Genomic DNA, 21,951 nt, shown 5'->3' with positions numbered 1-21,951 from the left:
GCAAATTATCATCAGTGGGAAATTTCTGTCACATTTGTAATTAATACTGAATGATAATTAAGGAGCCAGAGTTTGAAGGACACATTTTAGCCCATATTTTGTAAAGTCTGCGGAAAGTAGAGTTAACCGACAGCACATTGGGTTAATAGCACAATTTTGTGATTAGTTAGTGTAATGTTTCAACACAGCTTTGACACTGAACCGGCTAACCCAAGGGACCGTACCCAGCACACAAATTTAGCCAGAACCCCAAACGTGAAGAGATGTACACGCAAAAGATGGCAAAAAAAAATTGTTTCAATCTTTCCTGTGCTTCTGGATGAATCTGAAATATTATTGAGCTCTTGCCAGGCTGCAGATTGTGCACAATGGAGAAAATATATCAGACAGAAATGAAGTGAACAGAAATCCAACATGAAGGCAGTCAAACTGAATCTGGGCATGTGCCTAAAAGTGGTTCAGGGACTGACCTCTCCTTGCTGGCAAAATACATACATATGTTGCTGCTCTTATGAGTGGATGGGTGTGAGGCAAGCTTTATTTGAGACTTCAGAATAGACTCTTTATAAGGCAGCATTGCCTCGTACCTGTCAGAGATGGCAGCATAATTCAACAATCTGAACAATTATTGAGTGATATTTATTACACCCTATACATGCGGACACGTTGACATCCAGCATTATTGTGCTGATTGAGTTGATGGATCTCTGAGGGAAAGTGAACAGTATTGCCTTTGGCAAAAACAACTGCTCACTCGTTTATTTTTGTGGAAAGGTGAATCGCTTATGTGACATAGTTACCTCTGGTGGGTTGAAAGGATCCAAAGATATTAATACGCACATTGCGTTTGAAGAGTGTTCCTCTGGGACAGGCAATCTGCAAGATATCGTGGTCTGTAAATGTGGGTGTGTACCTACGTTTATTGCTCCTGGCAAACTCACCTTTCTCATCCAAATGATTCTGTGTCATCAAAACTTCCCAGAGGAATTCCCATCTACACTGTTGTGCCCACTGCTATTTCAGTGCTCAATAGGAATACTGTGGGAAATTATTCCACAAAAAAGTATCGAAAAATGCAAAAATATTGCACTCCACAACAAACAATAATGTTGGAACCAAAACACAAACCAACATCAAGGCTGAATGAGAAAAATAAATCTTGCTGTGAACAACAGCTTTAGTTAAATAGGTCAACGGGATTGTTATGAGCCCATTTTATATGGACAAGCCTCCAGAGGGCTAGAAAAGGCCGGTGAGGGATCTGCAGAATTGTTGAGGATTAAGCTCACCCACAGTACGCAGTCTTTCCGAAAGCCTGAAAATTATTTTCCACACAACATGTGGTATGCTGTGCCACTGACAAATAAGCCGACTAGCTCAACTTTACAACCACCTGTCAACTGAACAACAGGTCTGCATGCAGAGCAGGAACTCCGAAAATCAGCCATTTTGTGCTAGTTCCCAATTCTTTGCTGTGGTAAAAATTTCACAGAACTTGCGTGCGCTTTGTTTGATGCAGGCAGTGCCTGTAAAATGCTTCATTATATTTTACAGATTGTGATGGCAATGATTTAATATCCTACTGGCCAGCACTGGGTGAGTGTGAAGTTCATGCCTGTTCATTGCAGAAGTGGGGCTCAGAAAGAAAGCTGGGCCTTGATTTCAATAAGGATGCCACAAACAACAACCAACCTGACATGTCCATTACGAGCGGCGAGGAGAATACATCAACCCATCTATTCAAACAAGAACGGCAGAGGAAAGGTAAAGAGTCACAAAGGAAACCCTACGAAAAGAGTCCTCAGCAGTAGTGGAGAATTAGTGAAATGATGTTGTAAATACAGTAAATAAAGAGACCAGTAGAGAAGATCCACAGGGGTAGTCAACTGAAAGCTCATCGATGTACAATGAGGAATGACAGTTTAAAAAATCAAGTTGCAAAGTATAAAGCATTAGGAGACGTCAGAAATAGGAAAAAGCCTGCCCCTAGAAAGCACCAGAAATAGGAAAAAGCCTGCCCCTAAATAGCACCTTTTTTGTCCTTATGACATCCCAAAGGATATCACAGAAGCACTTTGAACTTTTGTCGATGTTCTAATAAACGAAATGAGGCAGCTAATTTGTGTACAGTAAGATCCACAAACACCAATATCACAGCCATATAATGTGTTTTCCTGATATTGATGAATAAATATCGGACCGGACATGTACAATAAGCAGTGGCATACATCAGGGATAACACAAAGCCTCATTTGTTTTGGATTTATGTCAATCCCTACTATTAATAAGTGTATGAATTGGGGAAGTTTATAACATTTCCTTCATATTTCTGTTTGCCTGGCGTATACTAGTAGACAGGCTCATGTTAAATCCCATGACTTGAACAGACATACATTTTACAGACTTATCGGACTCCTGCATATATAACAGCGCACAGTGGTTAGCACTGCTGCCTCACAGCGCCAGGGAACCGGGTTCAATTCTTCCTTGGAGGACTTGTCTATGTGGAGTTTGCATGTTCTCCCAGTGACTGCAAGGGTTTCCTCCGGGTGCTCCAGTTTTCTCCCACAGTCCAAAGATGTGCAGGTTATATGGCTTGGTCATGCTAAAAAAAAAATTTTGGAAATGTTTTTTATTGAGTTTTCATATTTTATATCCAACAAATTACAAATTATTAGAAAGAAAACATGCAAAAATTAACATGTATATTTACAAGCAAGCATCTTCATAATAACAACTGTGGCCGTGGCCACCTTGGTCATGCTAAATTGCCCCTTAGCGTCAAAGGACGTGAAGATAAGGTGGTTGGCCATGCTAAAATTGCCCCTTGGTGTTCAAAGATGTGCAGGGTAGGTGGAATTATGGGGATAGGGCAGGGGAATGGACCTAGGTAGAGTGCTCTTTCAGAGAGTCGGTGCAGTCTCTGTGGGCCGAATGACCTCCTTCTGCACTGTGGGGGTTATATTCTATAAGGCTGTGATGCATTGTAAGTATGAATAATATCCAAACCCCTGGAACCATGTTCAATTTGTAACAAACTTTTTATTTGGCAAAATGTTCAGTAAATCTAAAGGTGAAAGCTTTAAGCTTTACTGTAATGGTAGATGATAATATAACTGATCAGAATGTTATGGTTGCTATATTCCATCATAACCAATAACGGTTTCTGATCAGGAATTGTCATACTGCAAAGAAATGCTTTGATAAGGAAGTGTCACAATTGACCCAGTAAATGTTTTATTAAAATATCTGATCGCGGCAGCTCAGCACCATCTTCTCAAGGGTAATTCGGGATGGGGGGCAATGAATGGTGGCCGAGCCAGTGATCTATCCCTTGAATTAATTTTTTTAAAAGCTTGCCAAGACAAATATTACATGAATATTAAGATTAGTGATGCCAAAATTAAGAGTGTTAACCTCCATGCTCAATTTTTTGACCTTCACCGTTTCAGTGAGAGATTCCTGTATAAGAAGTGGATGGTGTTTTTCTTTGGGCCTAATTATTTTTTAGCACTGATAATTCCAATACACCATGACGCATCAGCCCTCTGTTGCTGAAGAATTGCAAGTGTGATTCAAAACAGTATTATTGGCAAACTATCTGACTTTATGAGAACAAAATGTAATCATTTTTTAGTGAATGTTCATGCTGTATAGCCCAGATTTTGTGTTCAGCAACAAAATGGTGGTGCTCACTGCTGACGCAATTTAAACTACCCAGAAAAGATCTAGTGAGTTCTGAGACATGATTTTCACCTTTCTGACATTAATTGGTTTAGCTCAGTGGGCTAGACAGCTGGTTTGTAATCCAGAACAAGGCCAGCAGCGCGGGTTCAATTCCTGTACCAGCTTACCTGAACAGGTGCCGGAATGTGGCGACTAAGGGCTTTTCACAGTGACTTCATACTTGTGACAATAAAAGATTACTCTATTATTATTAATTACATTCTGGCACCAGCTTTAGGGCTCTTTGACATCCAGCAATTATGATGTCATCAAGTAGCCAATTCTCTCAGACGTAAAACCATGAAACAACAAGCAGGTTTTCATTCACTTTTTGTAGCTATATAGAAAATACAATAAAGGTTGGGCATACTCGGGATTAAGGGTATAATATGCAATGTCATAAATGCTAACTTTTTTTAAATTGATGAATTTTTTGTCATGTAATGTGTAACGTTGCATCCCAGAAATGTAAACTTAGTTTTTCCGTGCCAGAGAGGTTGTTCATCAATAATTATGATGTCATACACAGTGAAAACCCCAGTTATATCTTATTCAACAAGACATAACTTTTTTTTTTAAATTTTACATTGCAAATAATAACGTGACGTTTGGAAGTTCATCAATTCAGTGATTACGGGCAGCACGGTGGCCTAGTGGTTAGCACAACCGCCTCACAGCGCTGAGGGCCCAGGTTCGATCCCGGCTCTGGGTCACTGTCCGTGTGGAGTTTGCACATTCTCCCCGTGTCTGCGTGGGTTTCGCCCCCACAACCCAAAAATGTGCAGAGTAGGTAGATTGGCCACGCTAAATTGCCCCTTAATTAGAAAAAGTAATTGGGTAATCTAAATTTAAAAAAAAAAAAAAAAATTCAGTGATTACTACTTGTTTCCCATCTGCATGGACTTCAACAGCGCACCCTGTGGAAGAACAGGAAATTACATGTATGGACATCATAAACTGACAGCAACTTCACTGGTAATGATGGTAAATGTTGGTTTTGCTGTCATTACAACCACAAAATCTAGACTATGTTCTTTAGGTTGGGATGTTATCTGATAGTGGGTACCCTGGGACACTCAATTACTTTCACTCTACAGTTTCCTGATTTGCAGTTGGGGCAGTTGCAAAATGGGATCAATTTTATTAGGCGGCATTATCATCTGTCACCTTTGTGCATACATGAAATAATGTGCACTATGTTTGTATGTTGTCTAGGTATCCTGAAAAACAGAATGCAGTATCCATCTGCAACGCTGAAGAATGAAAGCTCAACTTCCATCAACAGAATGCAGATTGAGCTACCTTGGTATAATACTTCAACGCTAGGTCCCAGGGTGGTTCCGGCAGCCTCATATGGCCGTATGTACTCAGGCGCTGGAAGTCTGTCTCAACCGGCCAGCCGATATTCATCCCGTGAACAGTTGGACATGCTAGTTCGAAGGCAAATGTCCAAGGAACAGCTGGACGCACTCTCCAGCAGGCATGCATCTCGAGAACGACTAGAAACTGTTCCCAGCCGACACGGGTCCAGAGAACAACTAGATACAATCCCAAGTAGGCATGCCTCTAGCGGACATCAGGACAGATTACCCAGTCGACATGGGTCCAGAGAACAGCTGGACACAATACCAAGGAGGCTTGGTTCCAGAGAACATCTAGATGCGTTACCTGTGAGACAAATGTCCAGGGAATGGTTAAACACAGTACCCAGTAGACAAATGTCTAGCGAGCAGATGGACACTGTTCCCAGTCGGCATGCATCCAGGGAACATTTGGAGGCATTGTCAAATAGACAATCCTCCAGAGAACATCTAGATGCACTATCTAGAAGACAACTATCTAGGGAGCAACTAGGCCTAACGTCAAGTCGGCAGTCTTCACGAGAGCAACTCGACTCAATGTCTCGCAGGTACTTGTCCAGAGAGCGTTTAGATGCAGTGCCTAGCAGGCATCCCTCCAGAGAACAACTAAATACTCTTCCCAGAAGACAACCTTCCAGAGATCAATTAGGGCCCTTGCCTAGCCGACAACCTTCTACAGAGCAGTTGGATATTCTGTCCTCCATTCTAGCATCTTTTAATTCTTCTGCCCTTTCTTCTGCTCCCTCCACCACCACTCCTTCTGCCCCACAGACGACTTTTACCCCTTCTGGGGCACAGACATCCTCAATGACATCTGCCCCATGCCCTTCAACCCCACACTCCGCAACATCACATAGCATCTCGGAGATTTCGCCAGATTCAGAGTAAGTACAGACTTAGTGCAAATTGTTATGACTAATGGACAGATGCCAGTGTGGAAATGATATATATAATGTGAATTGCAGATTCAAATGCCTCTAGTTGTGAGCAACAGTACCAATATACTAAGGGCCTGTAATGAGGACAGTGCCAACTAGTCTTATTGGGCACCTCAAAAATATGGAACCTCTCAGCATTTCTTTCTCCAGACTTTTAAAAAGTTTGGTATTGGTTAATTATTTTTTCCTAATTTGCCATTTAATGTCAGACATTCCCTTCATTATGGCTTTCCCTAAGAATGCTGGTGAGAAAGGAAGATAAAGGTCCAAGGCCCATAGTAAAGCACACTGTCAAGGCTGAAGAGAGTAAAGAAAAGACAAGTTAAATCGAGATGTAGCCATTAGCCAATGCTTGAATTCTAAAAGGCTGTTGATTATAGAGGAAGAGGAAGACTGATAGAGGATGAGGTGTTCCACAGCTTTGAGAATGTGGGAAACAATGAAGTGGAGTAGGAGACGGTATGTCTTTCTTAATCTTCTGTGAAATTTAAACTTCATGTCATGATTTTGGATCAAATCCTATCCACGCAAAAACATATGTTCCAAGTTTAAGGTCAAGAAGCATGATTGAGAAGGTAAGTCAAACACTTTGAGGCATCTGAAATGTAAGCTTTTAGTTTTTACTTCAGGTGAAGAAAGGTGGAGGACTTGTGTTGCGCATAAACAGCAGCATGGATCAGCTGAGGCAAATGGCTGCTTTCTTTGTTGTTCATTCTATGTAATATATGGATGCAAAAATGCAACACAAGGGGTGATGCATGTTTCGGTATTGGTGCATTGTACCACAGTGTAAAGATGTGGTTGCAACATAGTGGGCGCGATCTATCGGCCTTGCCGCACCCGACTTGGCACACAACGAGGCTGGTAAATATCTCAAGCGGCCTCTCACGAGATTTACCGACCTCAAACCGACCTTTAGGGGCAGCATGGTAGCATGGTGGTTAGCATAAATGCTTCACAGCTCCAGGGTCCCAGGTTCGATTCCCGGCTGGGTCACTGTCTGTGTGGAGTCTGCACGTCCTCCCTGTGTGTGCGTGGGTTTCCTCCGGGTGCTCCGGTTTCCTCCCACAGTCCAAAGATGTGCGGGTTAGGTGGATTGGCCATGATAAATTGCCCTTAGTGTCCTAATAGTAAGGTTAACGGGGGGAGTTGTTGGGTTACGGGTATAGGGTGGATACGTGGATTTGAGTAGGGTGATCATTGCTCGGCACAACATCAAGGGCCGAAGGGCCTGTTCTGTGCTGTACTGTTCTATGTTCTATGTTCAAACCGTGTCGCGAGGCGTCACGATCTGGAACCTGCTCATTGAGATCAGCACCCAGATTTCCATATTCAACTGAGCAGTTGTCTCACTTGAATATGTCTATGCTGGATCGACCCAATGCCCAGGAGCTAATAGCCTCGCCTCGGAGACCTCGGGCGGGCGCTCTTTAGCACTCGTCTCCACAAACGCTGACCAGGCGTACTTTTTTTTTTTTAAATTTAGAGTACCCAATTATTTTTTCCAATTAAGGGGCAATTTAGCGTGGCCAATCTGCCTACCCTGCACATCTTTTGGGTTGTGGGGGTGAAACCCACGCAAACATGGGGAGAATGTGCAAACTCCGCACGGACAGTGACCCAGGGCCGGGATTCGAACCCAGGTCCTCAGCGCCGTAGGCAGCAATGCTAACCACTGTGCCACCGTGCTGCCGTGGCGTGACCAGGCGTACTTGAGGGGGTCTTCCAGATAATTCTGAGCCCCTGGGTGGCTGGGCTCTGGGCAGGGTGGTGCCTGGGCACCATGGAACTGGCAATGCCATGCAGGCATCCTGGCAATGTCACAAAGCAGTTTTTGGATGCCCAGGTGGCATTGGCAGTGGTGGTGCCAGGCTGACAATTCCCAGGTGGAATCATGCCCGTGCCAGGGATAGGGCCTGGGGGGGGTGCCCTGCTCTTATGAGGCGAGGTGCAGGGGGGGCTGGATAACCCCATTATTGGTGAGTTGGGGTCAGGCAATAAGACTAAGTGCGGCCTCCACCCAGAAATGAAGCAGAGTCCCGTTTAACAGCGGGGTGGTTCTCGGCACTGCGAGTGCCGGGAAGCACCCGGCTAAACCCGCTCAATGTGGGACTCTGTTTCATTTCTGTTAAATTGTGACCGGTGAGTTTCTAGTTTTACCTGAGTTGTCAGTTCTATCAAATGTAAAAGTCCTGGGCAAAATGAGGTTTGGCATTTTAATCCCATTTAACTGAATTAGTTACTTAAAAAATTACATCTAATAAATTTGTTAACTATTCTACTACTAATTCTGAAAACACTGCTTTTAATTATCAAAAGAAATAATTCTTGGACTTCAAGGAAATGATTTCTTAAAGTCATAAAATGGCATAGGGCATAGATCAAAACATTTGCCAAGGAACAGAAATGAAGTTTGGTTGGAATTTGAAAGAATGAAGCACTGGATTGAATACTGCCCTTTTAGCACTTGATTTAAATTGCATACTTCCCGAGTATAATAAATTTTGGAACCTCGACCCTGATTCCCACTGGGAACAAAAAGTGCCTCGATTTTTAATTGTCCGTCTCGCTTGAAAAGCCAAGTACCATATTCATGCAGCACCTTTCTGCAGTTACTATACATTTAGCCTCGATTATGTGTAAGTAAGGAATGTTCGATGCGAATACCAAAATGTAGAAAGCATGCAATTTTAGCACTACTATTGCTCAAAAGCTAAGATCCACGACCAATTTAAAGGTGCTGTGATAAAACATATTTCCTTGGAATTAAGGTTTTTCAGTCTTTGGATGCGAATCTGATTGGGGCATGAGATCAATAACTAGCAGTCCGATACTAGTAAATTGCAATGAAGTTTGAACTTCATTATCTTTTTTAGAGTTTTCATCTGGAATTAAGCTCTGTGCATTGTTGTGGTTTGCGATCAACATCATTCTAATGAGATTTGACTTTCAGTTTACACTCCCAAAGTTGCGTTGTTTCATAATTGTGAAAATTAATTCAATCCGTTTGTTAATTAGGGGTGTGCAGTTAATTAGGAGTGTTAATTTCTGGCCTCTGAGCCAGAAACTCCATTCTACTCCCACTACAGGACTTGATGGCCAAGGAAAGTGTGTTCATAACATGGCCAAGCAGGTTGAGTATCAACTTATAAACCCTTTAACACGTGCCAATAGGAGATGGTAAGAGCAGGAGACATTTCTGGCCAGTCACGTGATAAAGAATTTTGGAGCCTCCACCATCACTATCCATAGTTCTAGGGTACACCGTGTATGTAAAAGTGTATGTTGTCACAGAAACTCCAATTTCTTGGTGCGGACTTGTTGGACAACATGGATCAAATTGGTGCCAACATCATGGAATCCTTTTACATTCAATAGGATGAAACATTTCTAATTCACTTTCACTACATACAATCCATTCAATTTGCTCTAATTAAGATAGAATCCTAATAGGTAAATCTTACATTTATATAAGTATTGCTTAATATCTATGCACAGGGTCCAGCCATTTGCCCCAACTGGTCTATACTGATGCTTATGATCCACACAGAGCTTCCTCTCAATCCTCACATCTAATCCTACTGCTTTCCAGCTATAAACTTCTTTTGGATCATATTCCCTCCGATTAAATGGGATTCAAATGAATGAAATTATATTCACTCCATCATACAGGAATTCAGTGTATGAATCTCTTGGCATTCTCATTATTGAATATTGAAATACAGGGTAGCTATTGCATTGGTTCTTACATTATTGGCCTTTTTTTTTCTTACTCGCATTATATTGCATTTCAATCAGCTAATTTATTTGGTTTATATATGTAATTCCAAAATATCAAACTGAATTTGAATGGAACATGTTACTTTCTTATCTTAGATATTTATAATAGACCACATTTCCTCTCATTCATTCTCATTTCGTATAATTCCAATGGATTTGTTTTACTGTAGTTCTAATTCATTATTTTATGTCCTAACATTTTGTAGACTAGTGGTTCAGTCTAGGAAATGCACACAGCAATGTCCAGGTGACCAGTTCTCCGTTTTTATGTCTTTCCTTTTGGGAAGACACCTGGCCTTCGCTCCTCAGCATCATGACTGAGAAAACTAACTTCAGGTGGTCATTTTGTCCTGACTTTCAGGAGGCTTCATCTGGGTCTGTTTCATCCAGGTCTGCTGTCCCACCTAGTGTTTTGTAATAACGGGTTTGTGATAATGAGGTTCAAATGTATCCCATGAGGCCCACGGGAATACCCTAATCGATCTCCCCATGGAAATCATGGAATACGAGTTTCCTCGCTCGCGGGCAGAGGCCTGCCAAGCTGGGGCTCATAATTAACTTATATGACGGCCGGCCTGAATAGGGACCGGTATGTTGGTAGTCCCAACTGGGACTGATACCGTGTGTATTTGCCGCCGTAGCAGCCGTTTCCTTTAACCGTGAATAAACTACCATTTAATCAACTACTCAGCCTCCTGGGTCTTTCTAGAATGCATTACCAGGTTTTATTGAGTTTGATTTTTATTTCTCATTCTGACTCTTGAGCACTATTGCTCAGCCTGGTTCTCCAACAAAATGTCTATCTACAGTTACGATTGCAAGCCCATAGTTGCTGCTCAGTCCCACTTTACAAAGTATCATAGTCCGAGCATATTGATTCTACATTGTTATCCTTCACCCATCCACAATGTCTGAAGTTGAATTCAATATGGTTCCACTGTAACTTTATAACATATTCTGATATCCTCAAGTTAACTGCTGTCCTTCAATTACAAATGAAGAGCGCCTTATTTGAAAAAAAAAAGAGAGCTTTTGGCACACAAATGAGGTGTAATAAAATGATGCAATGACCTGTATCTGTTCTGGAATTATGTCTGAATCTGCATTGAGTTCAATCAGCTTGGTTCAGTTTTTTGATGCAATAAAGCATTAATCAGTTTTTGTTGAACATCCTGAATTATGACATATACTGTTGTTGCTCTTGGGATTAAAGTTAAAATAAGTTTGTTCTGAATTTTCTTTTATTTAAACAGAATGGCAAGAGTTGACGCACAGTCTTGAGGCAATATCCCTTTCCTGTGTCTGAGTTTTGTCTCTGTGGATACTTAAAGGCCCAAATGGCACGAAGACTGAATGTGACTGAGAAATGGGATCAAAGAGGACAAAGTAAGCAACAGCCTACAGAGTCATGGGTCAAGAGTTAAGCAAAAGGTCACAACCACTACGAAAAATGGACACTGCATAATTCTCAAAATTGTTCCTACCACAGGGCATATCAACTCTGAAATCGCACTGATTTGGGCACCGTTGCAAGTGCCAAAAAAGCAAACAGTATTGAACATTCCAGATTAGAGAATATTTAATTTTCGCACCCACTTGAGAGAGATATGATCTCCTCCATAATCAGAAACTTCCATTTTACTCTGTAGGGTTTAAAGAACAGGGTAGAAAGGTTAGATAAGGAGGAAAACTACTGCCATCCTCTAGTGTTCAAGCTCAAGACTTGCAACAGCCTGTTTTTCTACGAATCCTCACCAATCATTGTGGTGGATTAATTGCTGGCTCATGTTATCAAATGGAAGTGGTAAATTTAATACCGTGATAATTGCAATCAGGGTTAATTGAGAATTTTCTTTACTTCAGTCATGTGATAAGCAACAACATGAGGTTAGCTCCTCCAACGTGGCCAGATGGAGGACTTCCGAACCAGTTTGTTGAGTTTTGCAATCCAGTATCCCCTTGTTCAGGAGAAAGTGATGAAATGGATGGGTTTGGCGTTGCCTAGTTTATGCCAATCTGCATCACGTAGGTCATGTTGCTGAATATCCTGAAATTGAGAGTGAATTCCCTCCTCCCAGTTGCACTGCCAAACAAATGTGTGTACTTATAGATGACTGGTTAATCTGAAGTGAGTTGAGAAAATGGGACCGTTTTTCAATCATAGGATCTCCTTGAAGTAAACATACAAAGTCACTGCGCCTATTAAACTTTTTTTTTAAATAATGGAACTATTATTTTTATACAGTGTGTTTCTAATTCAAGGTATTTTGACATTTCTGCACTATTATTGCACAAAAATCAATTATGCATGCTCCTCTATGACCGACAATGGGCCGAGTACTTTGGCTCAGAAATAAGTATATTCATCAGTTAGAGGGGCCTCGCAGCAGAAGCCTTCCTGGTGTAGTATCAGGGTATTTTATCCACTAAATCCTTGGCTAGGTTTTTTTTTCATGTGCACAACATGTACTGGATAAAGCTTTTCATGTAAGATACTTCAGGGCTTATGTATTTCTTTCTGCATTCCTGTCTTCTGTATTAACAAAGCAAGGTGATTCAGATCATTGCAAAGGAAGACAACTTGTGCTGAAAATCTCAGGTTTCTGTGGCATCCACAAAATCCATACTTTGATGTACAATTTCTGTGATTCTACTACGATGATTGCTTATCACTAATTGCCTGTTTGCGCTGTTTCCATTTTCAATATCAACTGGAGCTCTTATCTGAAAATATTCTTTCCTTTGCAGTTTTACGCAGTTTCCCAATTATTCCTTCATACACCCTCTTCTGAACCTCTGATTCATGTTATCCTTGATATTATACCCACAGTAAACTTTTTTTTTCACCAAGGCCTTTGATACCTTAATGTGTTCTGAAGGTTTTAAATGAATTATATATTTTAGCTACCCACAAACTAGGTCGAATATGCAAAATTCATGCTGAAACACATATTAGGATCAAACTTACTCTGGTGTATTTCAATAGAGTTTTTGGAGCAGGCAATTCTTAGTAAAGCACCTGTGGAATCTCCCCAAATTAAAAAGACTGTTCATCTAAAGTTAAACACACTCCACATTAACTTTCCGACAGGTCATACACATAAGTTAATATTACAAATACATCAACCATTCAGCAGACATGACATCATTGAGAAGCAATGAGATTAAAAAGAAGCAGATCATAAACAAATTTAAATCCATGTTGTTGCGTTGTAGAGAGTGAGATATGCTCTGAATGGAATCCCTCTCCACTGACTATAAATACCTTATTGCACTACATTCCTACCGGGGCAAAGAGACATAACCATTGGGTGAGGCGAATGGCGAAGTCTGCTTTTTGTGTTTAGAAAGTCTTGATTTAAATTCATTTTTGTTTTTAAAATAATTATTTGCATGGCCAGTTGTATTTTGTTAGGATTAGAATAATTGAATCTTGTCCCTTATATCATCTTTCTGCATTATAAAGCAGTTTGCAACACTATTTACAATGGGGATATTGATCCTATAAAAACGTGGCATTTGTTATGTCCACAGCAAAACCTTACCCTCCTGGATACTGAGTAGAGCAATTGCAGTTTCACCATCTTTGTGCTACTCACTATATGGAACTCGAGTTTAATCAGCAGATATTGTGTTGTAGAATGGGTGATCGGTCGAACGTAGGTTAAGATATTGCACATCATTCACCTTCAGCCCGGAAATACTGATCTAAGCAGCTTCTTCAAGAATTAGTTACATATTTAACACAACTCTACTCCGAAAATGAACAATCCTTGCTTAACAACAGAGGAAACATTACTAGCCCTATTAAACAAATCTACGTTCCTTCATTCGAATTGTCATATTTAAAGAATGTGTTATATGCAGAAACTGATTTTGTGTGCTGACCAGCGTACTCTACTGACTCCAAATGGTTTACGAACAAAAAGCCACCTGACAGCCCAGGTGCAGCTGTGGAAGCTTTCCTAATGTTGATGTTTTGGCTGCCTGGAAATCATTCATTTTACAGGAGAACTTTGGTTATAAACTGAGAAACTCCCCTCCTCACTGAATCTTCATTGTTTCCTGTTGAAGAAGGAAGCAGTAAAAAGTCTTGAGCATTGTGACGCTTTAGCTTTTATTTTCTTTCAGAACACCAGTGGCCGGTGAGTGATGGTTTTCTTCCTTGCTTTTAAAAAAAAATGAAATGAAAGCTCCCCTTCAAACATATTCAACATCTTTGGAGTGGTGAATAAGAGAAGAGAAAAAAACTTTTTTATACATTTTTGTATCTTTGTAATTCAGAGATGAAATTTTTACCGTATTATTTTTTACTGATTTAAGTTATTGTGATAAAGAGCTTTTGTTCTTAATTTATTAATGCAACAAAAATACTTGAATCTGTCTTGTGTTGCTGAAGCTTGAAAATTTGATGTGTATATTGAGTACGGCAAGGTAGAACCTGAGAAAGTTCCAGATTTTTAAATATCCATTTACGGTCCAGCAAGATAAAGCATTGCTTGATCCAGTCTGGGTGAGGCCAGTGCAGTCTACATTATCAATTCAATGCTCCAAAGGTGGTCACATTTTCTTTTCAACAAAACGTTGAGGAAATGAAGATAACCCACCTTTGTTCAAAAGTACTTGCCAATCAGAGAAGAGATGACGCTGTTAATTAGAGCACAATCATCTTACTCCTTGTTGAGGACACAACCCAGCCCATGCTGAAGAAGGGTAGGGAACGGTTTGGGTTGGTCCTTTGTGTTGGAACGCACTCGTTTCCACACTGAGACCTGGGTTCCAATCCAATCCAGGCTGAGGTGGTGCAAGTGTCTGCTCTGACGCTTCCAATTTAATGAACTCGAATAAGTTTGAACCCAAGTCAGTCCCCCAATAAAATTTGAACCCCACAGCATGGAGGTACCCAGAATTTAAATCCAATTGTGCAATCGGTTGCAAATTACTAACAGGAGGCATGGTGTATGAAATTGAAGAAAAAGTAGTATGTGGTATGTTTAAAAATGTGGTTAAAGCATACCTATTGGAAGAGCATTGATGCTGACATTGGGTGTAAGGTGGGGGTCAATAAATGGATAAACACAAAGAAATGTGGTTTCTTACATGCTTTCAGTCTTTCATTTCATAATTTTCAAACAAGTGATACATTCAGAACATTGCAGATCAAAATGAATTTAATGTTAACCTTGGTATGGCATCATTTAAATACATTTTACTGCAATGTTGTTTTCTCACGTCACTTGCTGCCTTTATCAATCTTTCTGCAGACATGTAATAATGCAACCATCCAATATCTTCCCGGAATCAGAAAAGTCTTGGTGATGCCATCCGACCATTGAGCGAAAGCTTTTGTATCATAAGTTGTTCAGCTACTGAAACTGCCAGTTAACCAAATCTTTTGCTTGAAAAAAAGGTCCTGGGGCTTAGTCCTGAATGGTGCCATTGTGCAACCGCAGCGGGAGGAGGAAAATTATAACATTCCGCATCCACTGGGGTCACAATCCTGATTTCCGCCTCCACAACCATCTCTTCTTCCCCCCCCCCCCCCCCCCCCCCCCCCCTATTAATGTCAGGATAACTAAATTGTCATTACCCCATGCTTGCAGTTCACAGAATACTTTCAAATTAACTGGATAAAATTGGGAAGAACATTCCCAAGGCTATCAGGAAATTTCACTTAATGTGCAAGTGCGAGTTGCTTGACTTCCAACTTAGCTGTTCACAGATCCACATTAGTGAGGTGGACATTGTCAGTTTTCCCTCTCTCTCTCTCCCCATTCCTTACCCACCCCCTCCTATTTCCAAGATGGAACATTTTACTATCTGGGCAACGTTCCAGCCGTCAGCTTGACTGATTGTCAGATCATGGAGTAGTCATATGACTTGCCGACCTACTTCCGTTGGAGTCTTAAAACTGTGTAATGTCTTCACCATTGTATTAAGTTATAGTACTATCATTTGAAATGTACAAGAACCATATTTCTGAAGTTTTGAGACTGAATAAACAAAATAAAAATGTGGTTTGGTTTTAACATTTTATTTTGGTTTTAAATTGCTTCTGTAATCCTGACAGTAATTGTCGGCGCAATTGTTCTAACTGCCAAATATGGCTTCTAGGGGACCCGGTTTGAGTCTCATGTGCAGCACCTTCGAGATTACCCTGAAAACCTCCCTCCTCCAATACCCCTCCAGATTTGGGCAAGACAAAAACATATGAACGTGACTTGCCCCCCCCCAACAGAGTGCACAAACATCCTCCACCCCCTCAAAGATTCAGCTTGTCCTTGTGAGGTGCATCCTATACACCACCTTCAACTGTATCAGACCGAACCTCGCACATGATGTTGAGGCATTCACCCTCCGGAGCACCTCACACCACATCCCCTCCTCCATGCCCCGCCTACTATTCCTCCCACTTTGCCTTAATCCCCTCCAGCGATACTTTATCTTCCCCCAGCTCACCCCATAAATCGTAGACACCACCCCATTCTCCCTATCGTCAGTGCCTCCTCCAACAGTGTGGGGGCTGGCGCCACTGGAATGCTCTGTATCTCGTTCCTAGCGAAATCTCGGACCTGCATATATCGAAACATAAGTCCATAAGACATAGGAGCAGAATTAGGCCACTCGGCCCATCGAGTCTGCTCCACCATTCAATCATGGCTGATATTTTCTCATCCGCATTCTCCTGCCTTCTCCCCATAACCGCTGATCCACTTATTAATCAAGAACCTATCTATCTCTGTCTTAATGACACAGTGATTTGGCCTCCACAGCCTTCTGCGGCAAAGAGTTCCACAGATTCACCACCCTCTGGCTGAAGAAATTCCTCCTCATCTCTGTTTTAAAGGATTGTCTCTTTAGTCTGAGATGGTGTCCTCTGGTTCTAGTTTTTCCTACAAGTGGAAACATCCTCTCCACGTCCACTCTATCCAGGCCTCGCAGTATCTTGTAAGTTTCAATAAGATCTCCCCTCATCCTTCTAAACTCCAACGAGTACAGACCCAGAGTCCTCAACTGTTCCTCATACGACAAGCTCTTCATTCCAGGGATCATTTGTGTGAACCTCTGCATCCTTTCCAAGGCCAGCACGTCCTTTCTTAGATACAGGGCCCAAAACTGCTCACAATATTCCAAATGGGATCTGACCAGAGCCTTTTACAACCTCAGAAGTACATCCCTGTTCTTGTATTCTAGCCCTCTTGACATGAATGCTAACATTGCATTTGCCTTCTTAACTGCCGACTGAACCTGCACTTTAACCTTGAGAGAATCGTGAAAAAGGACACCCAAGTCCCTTTGTGCTTCTGATTTCCTAAGCATTTCCCCATTTATAAAATAGTCTATGACTAAATTCCTCCTTCCCAAGTGCATAACCTCACACTTTTCCCACATTATATTTCATTTGCCACTTCATTGCCCACCCTCCTAGCTTGTCCAAATCCTTCTGCAGCCCCCTTGCTTCCTCAATAGTACCTGTCCCTCTACAGATCTTTGTATCGTGTGCAAACTTAGCAACAGTGCCTTCAGCACCTTCTTCCAGATCATTAATGTATATTGTGAAAGGTTGTGGTCCCAGCACAGACCCCTGAGGCACACCACTAATCACAGCTGCCATCCTGAAAAAGACCCCTTTATCCCCACTTTCTGCCAGTCAGCCAATTCTCTATCCATGCCAGGATCTTGCACTTAATGCCATGGGCTCTTAACTTATTTAACAGTCTCCTATGCGGTCCCTTGTCAAAGGCCTTGTGGAAATCTAAATAAATCATGTCCACTGGTTCTCCTTGCCCCAATGTCTCCCTGCCTCAGCCTAGATTTCTCCTCCAGCCTCGCAAACCAACCCCCCAGAAACAAATCCTTTAATACCCTAGCTCCCATCTCCGAAAATTCCCATCCCACTTCCCTGGCTCAAATCTATGATTCCCCCGAATCGGCATTTCCCTTGACCCCGCCCACAACCTAAAGTGCTTGCGCAACTGCCTCCAAATCTTCAACATCGCCACCAGACTTCCTGAATATTTCCCCGGGGCTATTGGGAGCGGCGCTGTTGACAACGCCCTCAACCCCAACCCCCTGCACAGAGACTCCTCCATTCTAACCTACTGGGAGTCCCCCCTCTAACCCAGCATCTCACCCAGAAATAATACAGTAAATTCGGGAGACCCAACCCCCGTGACTACTGTCCTCTTTGCAATAATACTGTCCTAATCCTAGCCACCACTCCCCCCCCCCCCCCCCCCCCCCACCCATATAAACGAGGTAATCACCTTTTCTACTTTCTTAAAAAACGTCTTTGACAAAAAGATCAGCAGGCACTGAAAAATGAACAAAAACCAGGGCAACACATTTATCTTAATTCCTATACCCGACCTGCCAGCGACAGAGGAAGACCATCCTACCTTGCCAAATCCACTTTCACCCTCCCCACCAAACTGGTACTGTTATACCTACGGAGCCCCCCCCCCCCCCCCCCCCCCCCAATCCTGAGCCACCTGCAGCCTCGGGTATCTAAAGTAGGCCGCTGCCCCCAGCCCGGTCAGGACACCATAGAACATTATACCCTGAAAGACCAAAACACTCGAAGCAGCTCCAATATCCTGCCCATTGACGCACTGTGTTCTGACACATACAGTAGCAAGTCGTCTGCGTATAAAGATACTCTATGCTTTCCCACACTATCCCCCTCCACATCCTTGAACTCAACACGATGGCCAAGGATCAATCACATGCGCAAACAACATTGTGGGGGGGAACATAGGGAATCCCTGCCTGATCCTTCAGTGCAGAGCAAAATACTCCAAATTTGTGCGTAAACTCTCCCTTGGCTCCCTGCGTAGTAATCGTACCCATTCCAAAAATCATGGCCCAATCCCAAACCGCTCCAAAACTGGCATCAAATACCCCCACTCTACCCGGTCAATCGCCTTCTCAGCATCCAATGCCACAACCATTTCTGTCTCCCATCCGCCAGTGCCATAGCTACATTCAATATCCTAATGTTCGAAAAGAGCTGCCTCCCTTTCACAAAGCCCGTCTGATCTTCCCCATCACCTTCAGGAGACACACCTCCAACCTATCCACCAACACCTTTGCAGCCACATTCAAGAGTGATATGGACCTTTACAACTCACACTCGGTCGGACCCTAATCCTTGAGCAACAAAGTGATCAATGTCTGGCAACACCCCCTCCCCTATCGCCTCCTCAAACATCCCCACCATCAGCGGAGCCAACTTATCCCTAAATTTCTTATAGTACTCCACTGCAAACCCATCTGGCCCTGCTACCTTCCCTGACTGCATCCTTACAATCGCATCCTTTATCTCCTCCCCTATCGCACCCCCTTTGAATGTGGCCCTATCCTTATCGCCCAACCTCGGATATTCCAAAACATCCAGGAATTCCTGCATCCTCCCCCGGTGGTTCCGATCAATACAACCTCTTATAAAACTCTTCAAACACCCTATTAATCTGGTCCGGAGCCTGCCCCAATATTCTTGCCCTATCCAGCACCTGAACAATTTCCCTTGCCGCTGCCTCCCTCCAAAGTTGCCTTGCTGGCATGTGCCCTGCCTTCTCTCCATACTCGTAGACTACTCGCCTCAATTGGCGCACCGCCTTCCTTGTGGATAACCAATCTAAGCTCGCCTGCAACTCCTTCCTCTTTTCCAACAGTGCTGGATCCACATCATCTGCATACCTCCTGTCTATCTCCAACATCTCGTCTATTAACCTTTGCCGATCCATTCTCTCCTCCTTATCCACCTTTGCCTTAAACGATATCACCTCCCCCCTCACCATCGCCTTCAAAGCTTCCCATACCACCGCCTGTGAAGCCTCCGTTGTACAATTAAACCCCAATTACTTTCCCAATCTTATCACAAAACCATCAGTCCCCCAACAACCCCCTCTAATCTCTACCCCAGACTCTGCACAGCTCCCTTCTCCAACACCATATCCACCCAATGCGGCGCATGATCCGATATTGCAATTGCCAAATATTTTGACCCTGGCCGACAGCGCCTTTCCCTCCACAAAACAATCTCTCCACAAATAGACCTTATGAACCGAAGAGAAAAACGAAAACACCCGTTCCCCCAGGTGCAAAAACCTCCAAGGGTCCACACCCAATGTAAAAGTCTCTGGAGTTGTAGTTCCCCCTCAACTTTGCTGGATACGCCACTCCAAACCGCACCCCAATGTTGTACAATGCCATCTTCACTTGGCCGAAAGCCACTCGCCGCTTTGCCAGTTCCACCAACAAGTCCTGGTAAATGCGAACACCAGCACCAGCCCACTATACTCCCACTCCTTGTTTGCCCAGTTCAAAACCACCTCCTTCATGTGGTATCTGTGAAAACAGATGATCATTGCCCTTGGCGGCTCTTTCAGCTTCAGCTTCGGCCTCAGCGACCGATGAGCTCGGTCCAGTTCATACCGAGAGGGTTCCTCTTCGTCCCCCATCAGTTCCGCCAGCATCTTGACAAAGTACTTTGTCGGCCTCGGGCTCTCCACCCCCTCGGGCAGCCCCACAATCCTCAAATTTTGCCGCCTCAAGTGCTTCTCCAAGTACTCCAACTTTGCTTGCAACCCCTTAGTGGCCTCGACCAATCGAGGTGAGCTGGTCACTGTGCTGCAACCTGGCCTCCTCCACTCCCTTCATCTAGTCACCCTGCTCCCTCATCTTGGCTGATGTCTTCACCACAGCCACTCTCACCAGGGCAATTGTCTCATTCGCAGACACCTTCAAAGCCACCGCCATCTCCTTTCTCAGTCCCTCCATATGATTTGCAAACCGCTTCTCCAACTCCAAGGACATCGCCTCAGTCATCTTCTCTGCCGTAAGCAGCGAGGCCCCACCCAGCAGCCCAGCCTCCACCATCTTGCTATCTCCCGGTCTGGCCCTCTCACTCGATGGTGAACCCTCCCTCCCTTCTTCACAGCTGTTTTCCTTTGATTCTTTGATATTCTTTGCCTTATTTATAGCTTCCTACAGCCAATCATTTACCAATTGCTCCCAGGACCAGACAATAAAACTCCAAAAAACGTGCCTCGAGCAGGAGCCACCCAATGTGTGATGTCCCCTCTATATGCTGCCAACAGAAGTCAATTATCCAATTTTCTTTAGAAATCCATGATCAAAGCTGCCACCGCTAAACTCCTCGGATGGTTATTCCCGATGCTTACCGCAAGCTTTTCTTTAAGTTTCCTCTGGTTGTTGCATCAATCACCTTAAATCCGTAGGGCTGGATTTTCCGATTCTGAGGCTACGTCCTTCCGCCAGCGTGGGAACTGTGGCGTTTTACGCCCATCAATTCGGCGCAAAACAGCCACCGATCCTCCGTGTAGCTGGGGGCCAGAATGCCGACAGCGTACAGCACCCGGCTCTAGCTGCCGATACGGCCGGGAGAATTGCCGGGTTCGTGGCCGCGCATGCGCACGGCGGCGGCCTGCAGCCCCGAATAATGTCGGCCCTTCCTGCGGGTTGGCCCTCCCCTGACTGTGGCGGTGCTGGAATGAGTCCGCAGCCGCCATGCTGAATTCATGATGGGTGAGGCCATGAGAGACCCACGCCGTCGGGAACCCGCAGGTCAGGGGCAGAGCATCGGCGGCGGGCGGGGGGGGGGGTGGGGATGTGAGCCTCATGCAATGTTGGGAGGGCGCACAGCATACTTGTGCCACTTTGGAGGGGGCAGTGCATCACGAAAGCTGTGCCGCTCCCGATATGATCGTGTCGTGAACGAGGATTCTCCAGCCGAACGCCATTTTGGTGTCGGCGACCAGAGAATCCCACCCGTGATCGCTGGTTCTCTTCCATTCAGCCAACAAGAATAGTTTTTCCTCTACTGTGTCCAGACCAGTCATGTCTTTGAACACCTATATCAAATTTCCTCTCACAAAAACGCCCCATTTCCTCAATCTGACCATGTAACTGAAGTCTCTTATCCCCAGAAGCATTTTCGTAAATCTTTCCTGGTCGCATTCTTCCCAAAGTGTGGTGCCCAGAATAAGACACACTTCTTCAGCTGAAGTCAAGGTTCACCATAACTTCCTTGTTTTTGTACTGTGTGCCTCTTCGTGAAGCCCAGGACACAGTATACCTTATTGACGGTTTTCTCAACCTGCCCTGACACCTTTGACAATTTG

The 21,951-nt window shown here is 43.5% G+C and overlaps 1 protein-coding gene across 5 annotated transcripts in view; it reads left to right on the top strand.

Moving 5' to 3' along the window:
- The window catches only part of celsr3 (cadherin, EGF LAG seven-pass G-type receptor 3), a 295,892-nt gene extending 280,058 nt beyond the window's left edge, over positions 1-15,834 (top strand). For 4 of the 5 annotated variants that reach the window (XM_038812389.1, XM_038812388.1, XM_038812386.1 and 1 more), the window contains 3 exons: positions 1,555-1,764; positions 4,942-5,971; positions 11,059-15,834. In XM_038812389.1, the coding sequence (XP_038668317.1) occupies positions 1,555-1,764; positions 4,942-5,971; positions 11,059-11,086 (1,268 nt within the window). In that variant the 3' untranslated portion in view covers positions 11,087-15,834. The remainder of the gene's footprint in view (positions 1-1,554; positions 1,765-4,941; positions 5,972-11,058) is intronic. The other variant, XR_005462394.1, reaches the window with a different exon arrangement.
- The last annotated feature ends 6,117 nt before the right edge of the window (positions 15,835-21,951 follow it).

The sequence above is a fragment of the Scyliorhinus canicula genome, chromosome 11 (genome assembly GCF_902713615.1).
Source record: "Scyliorhinus canicula chromosome 11, sScyCan1.1, whole genome shotgun sequence".
NCBI lineage: Eukaryota > Metazoa > Chordata > Chondrichthyes > Carcharhiniformes > Scyliorhinidae > Scyliorhinus > Scyliorhinus canicula.
Note: the sequence above shows the minus strand (reverse complement) of the source record. Positions and strands in the feature narration are given on the sequence as shown.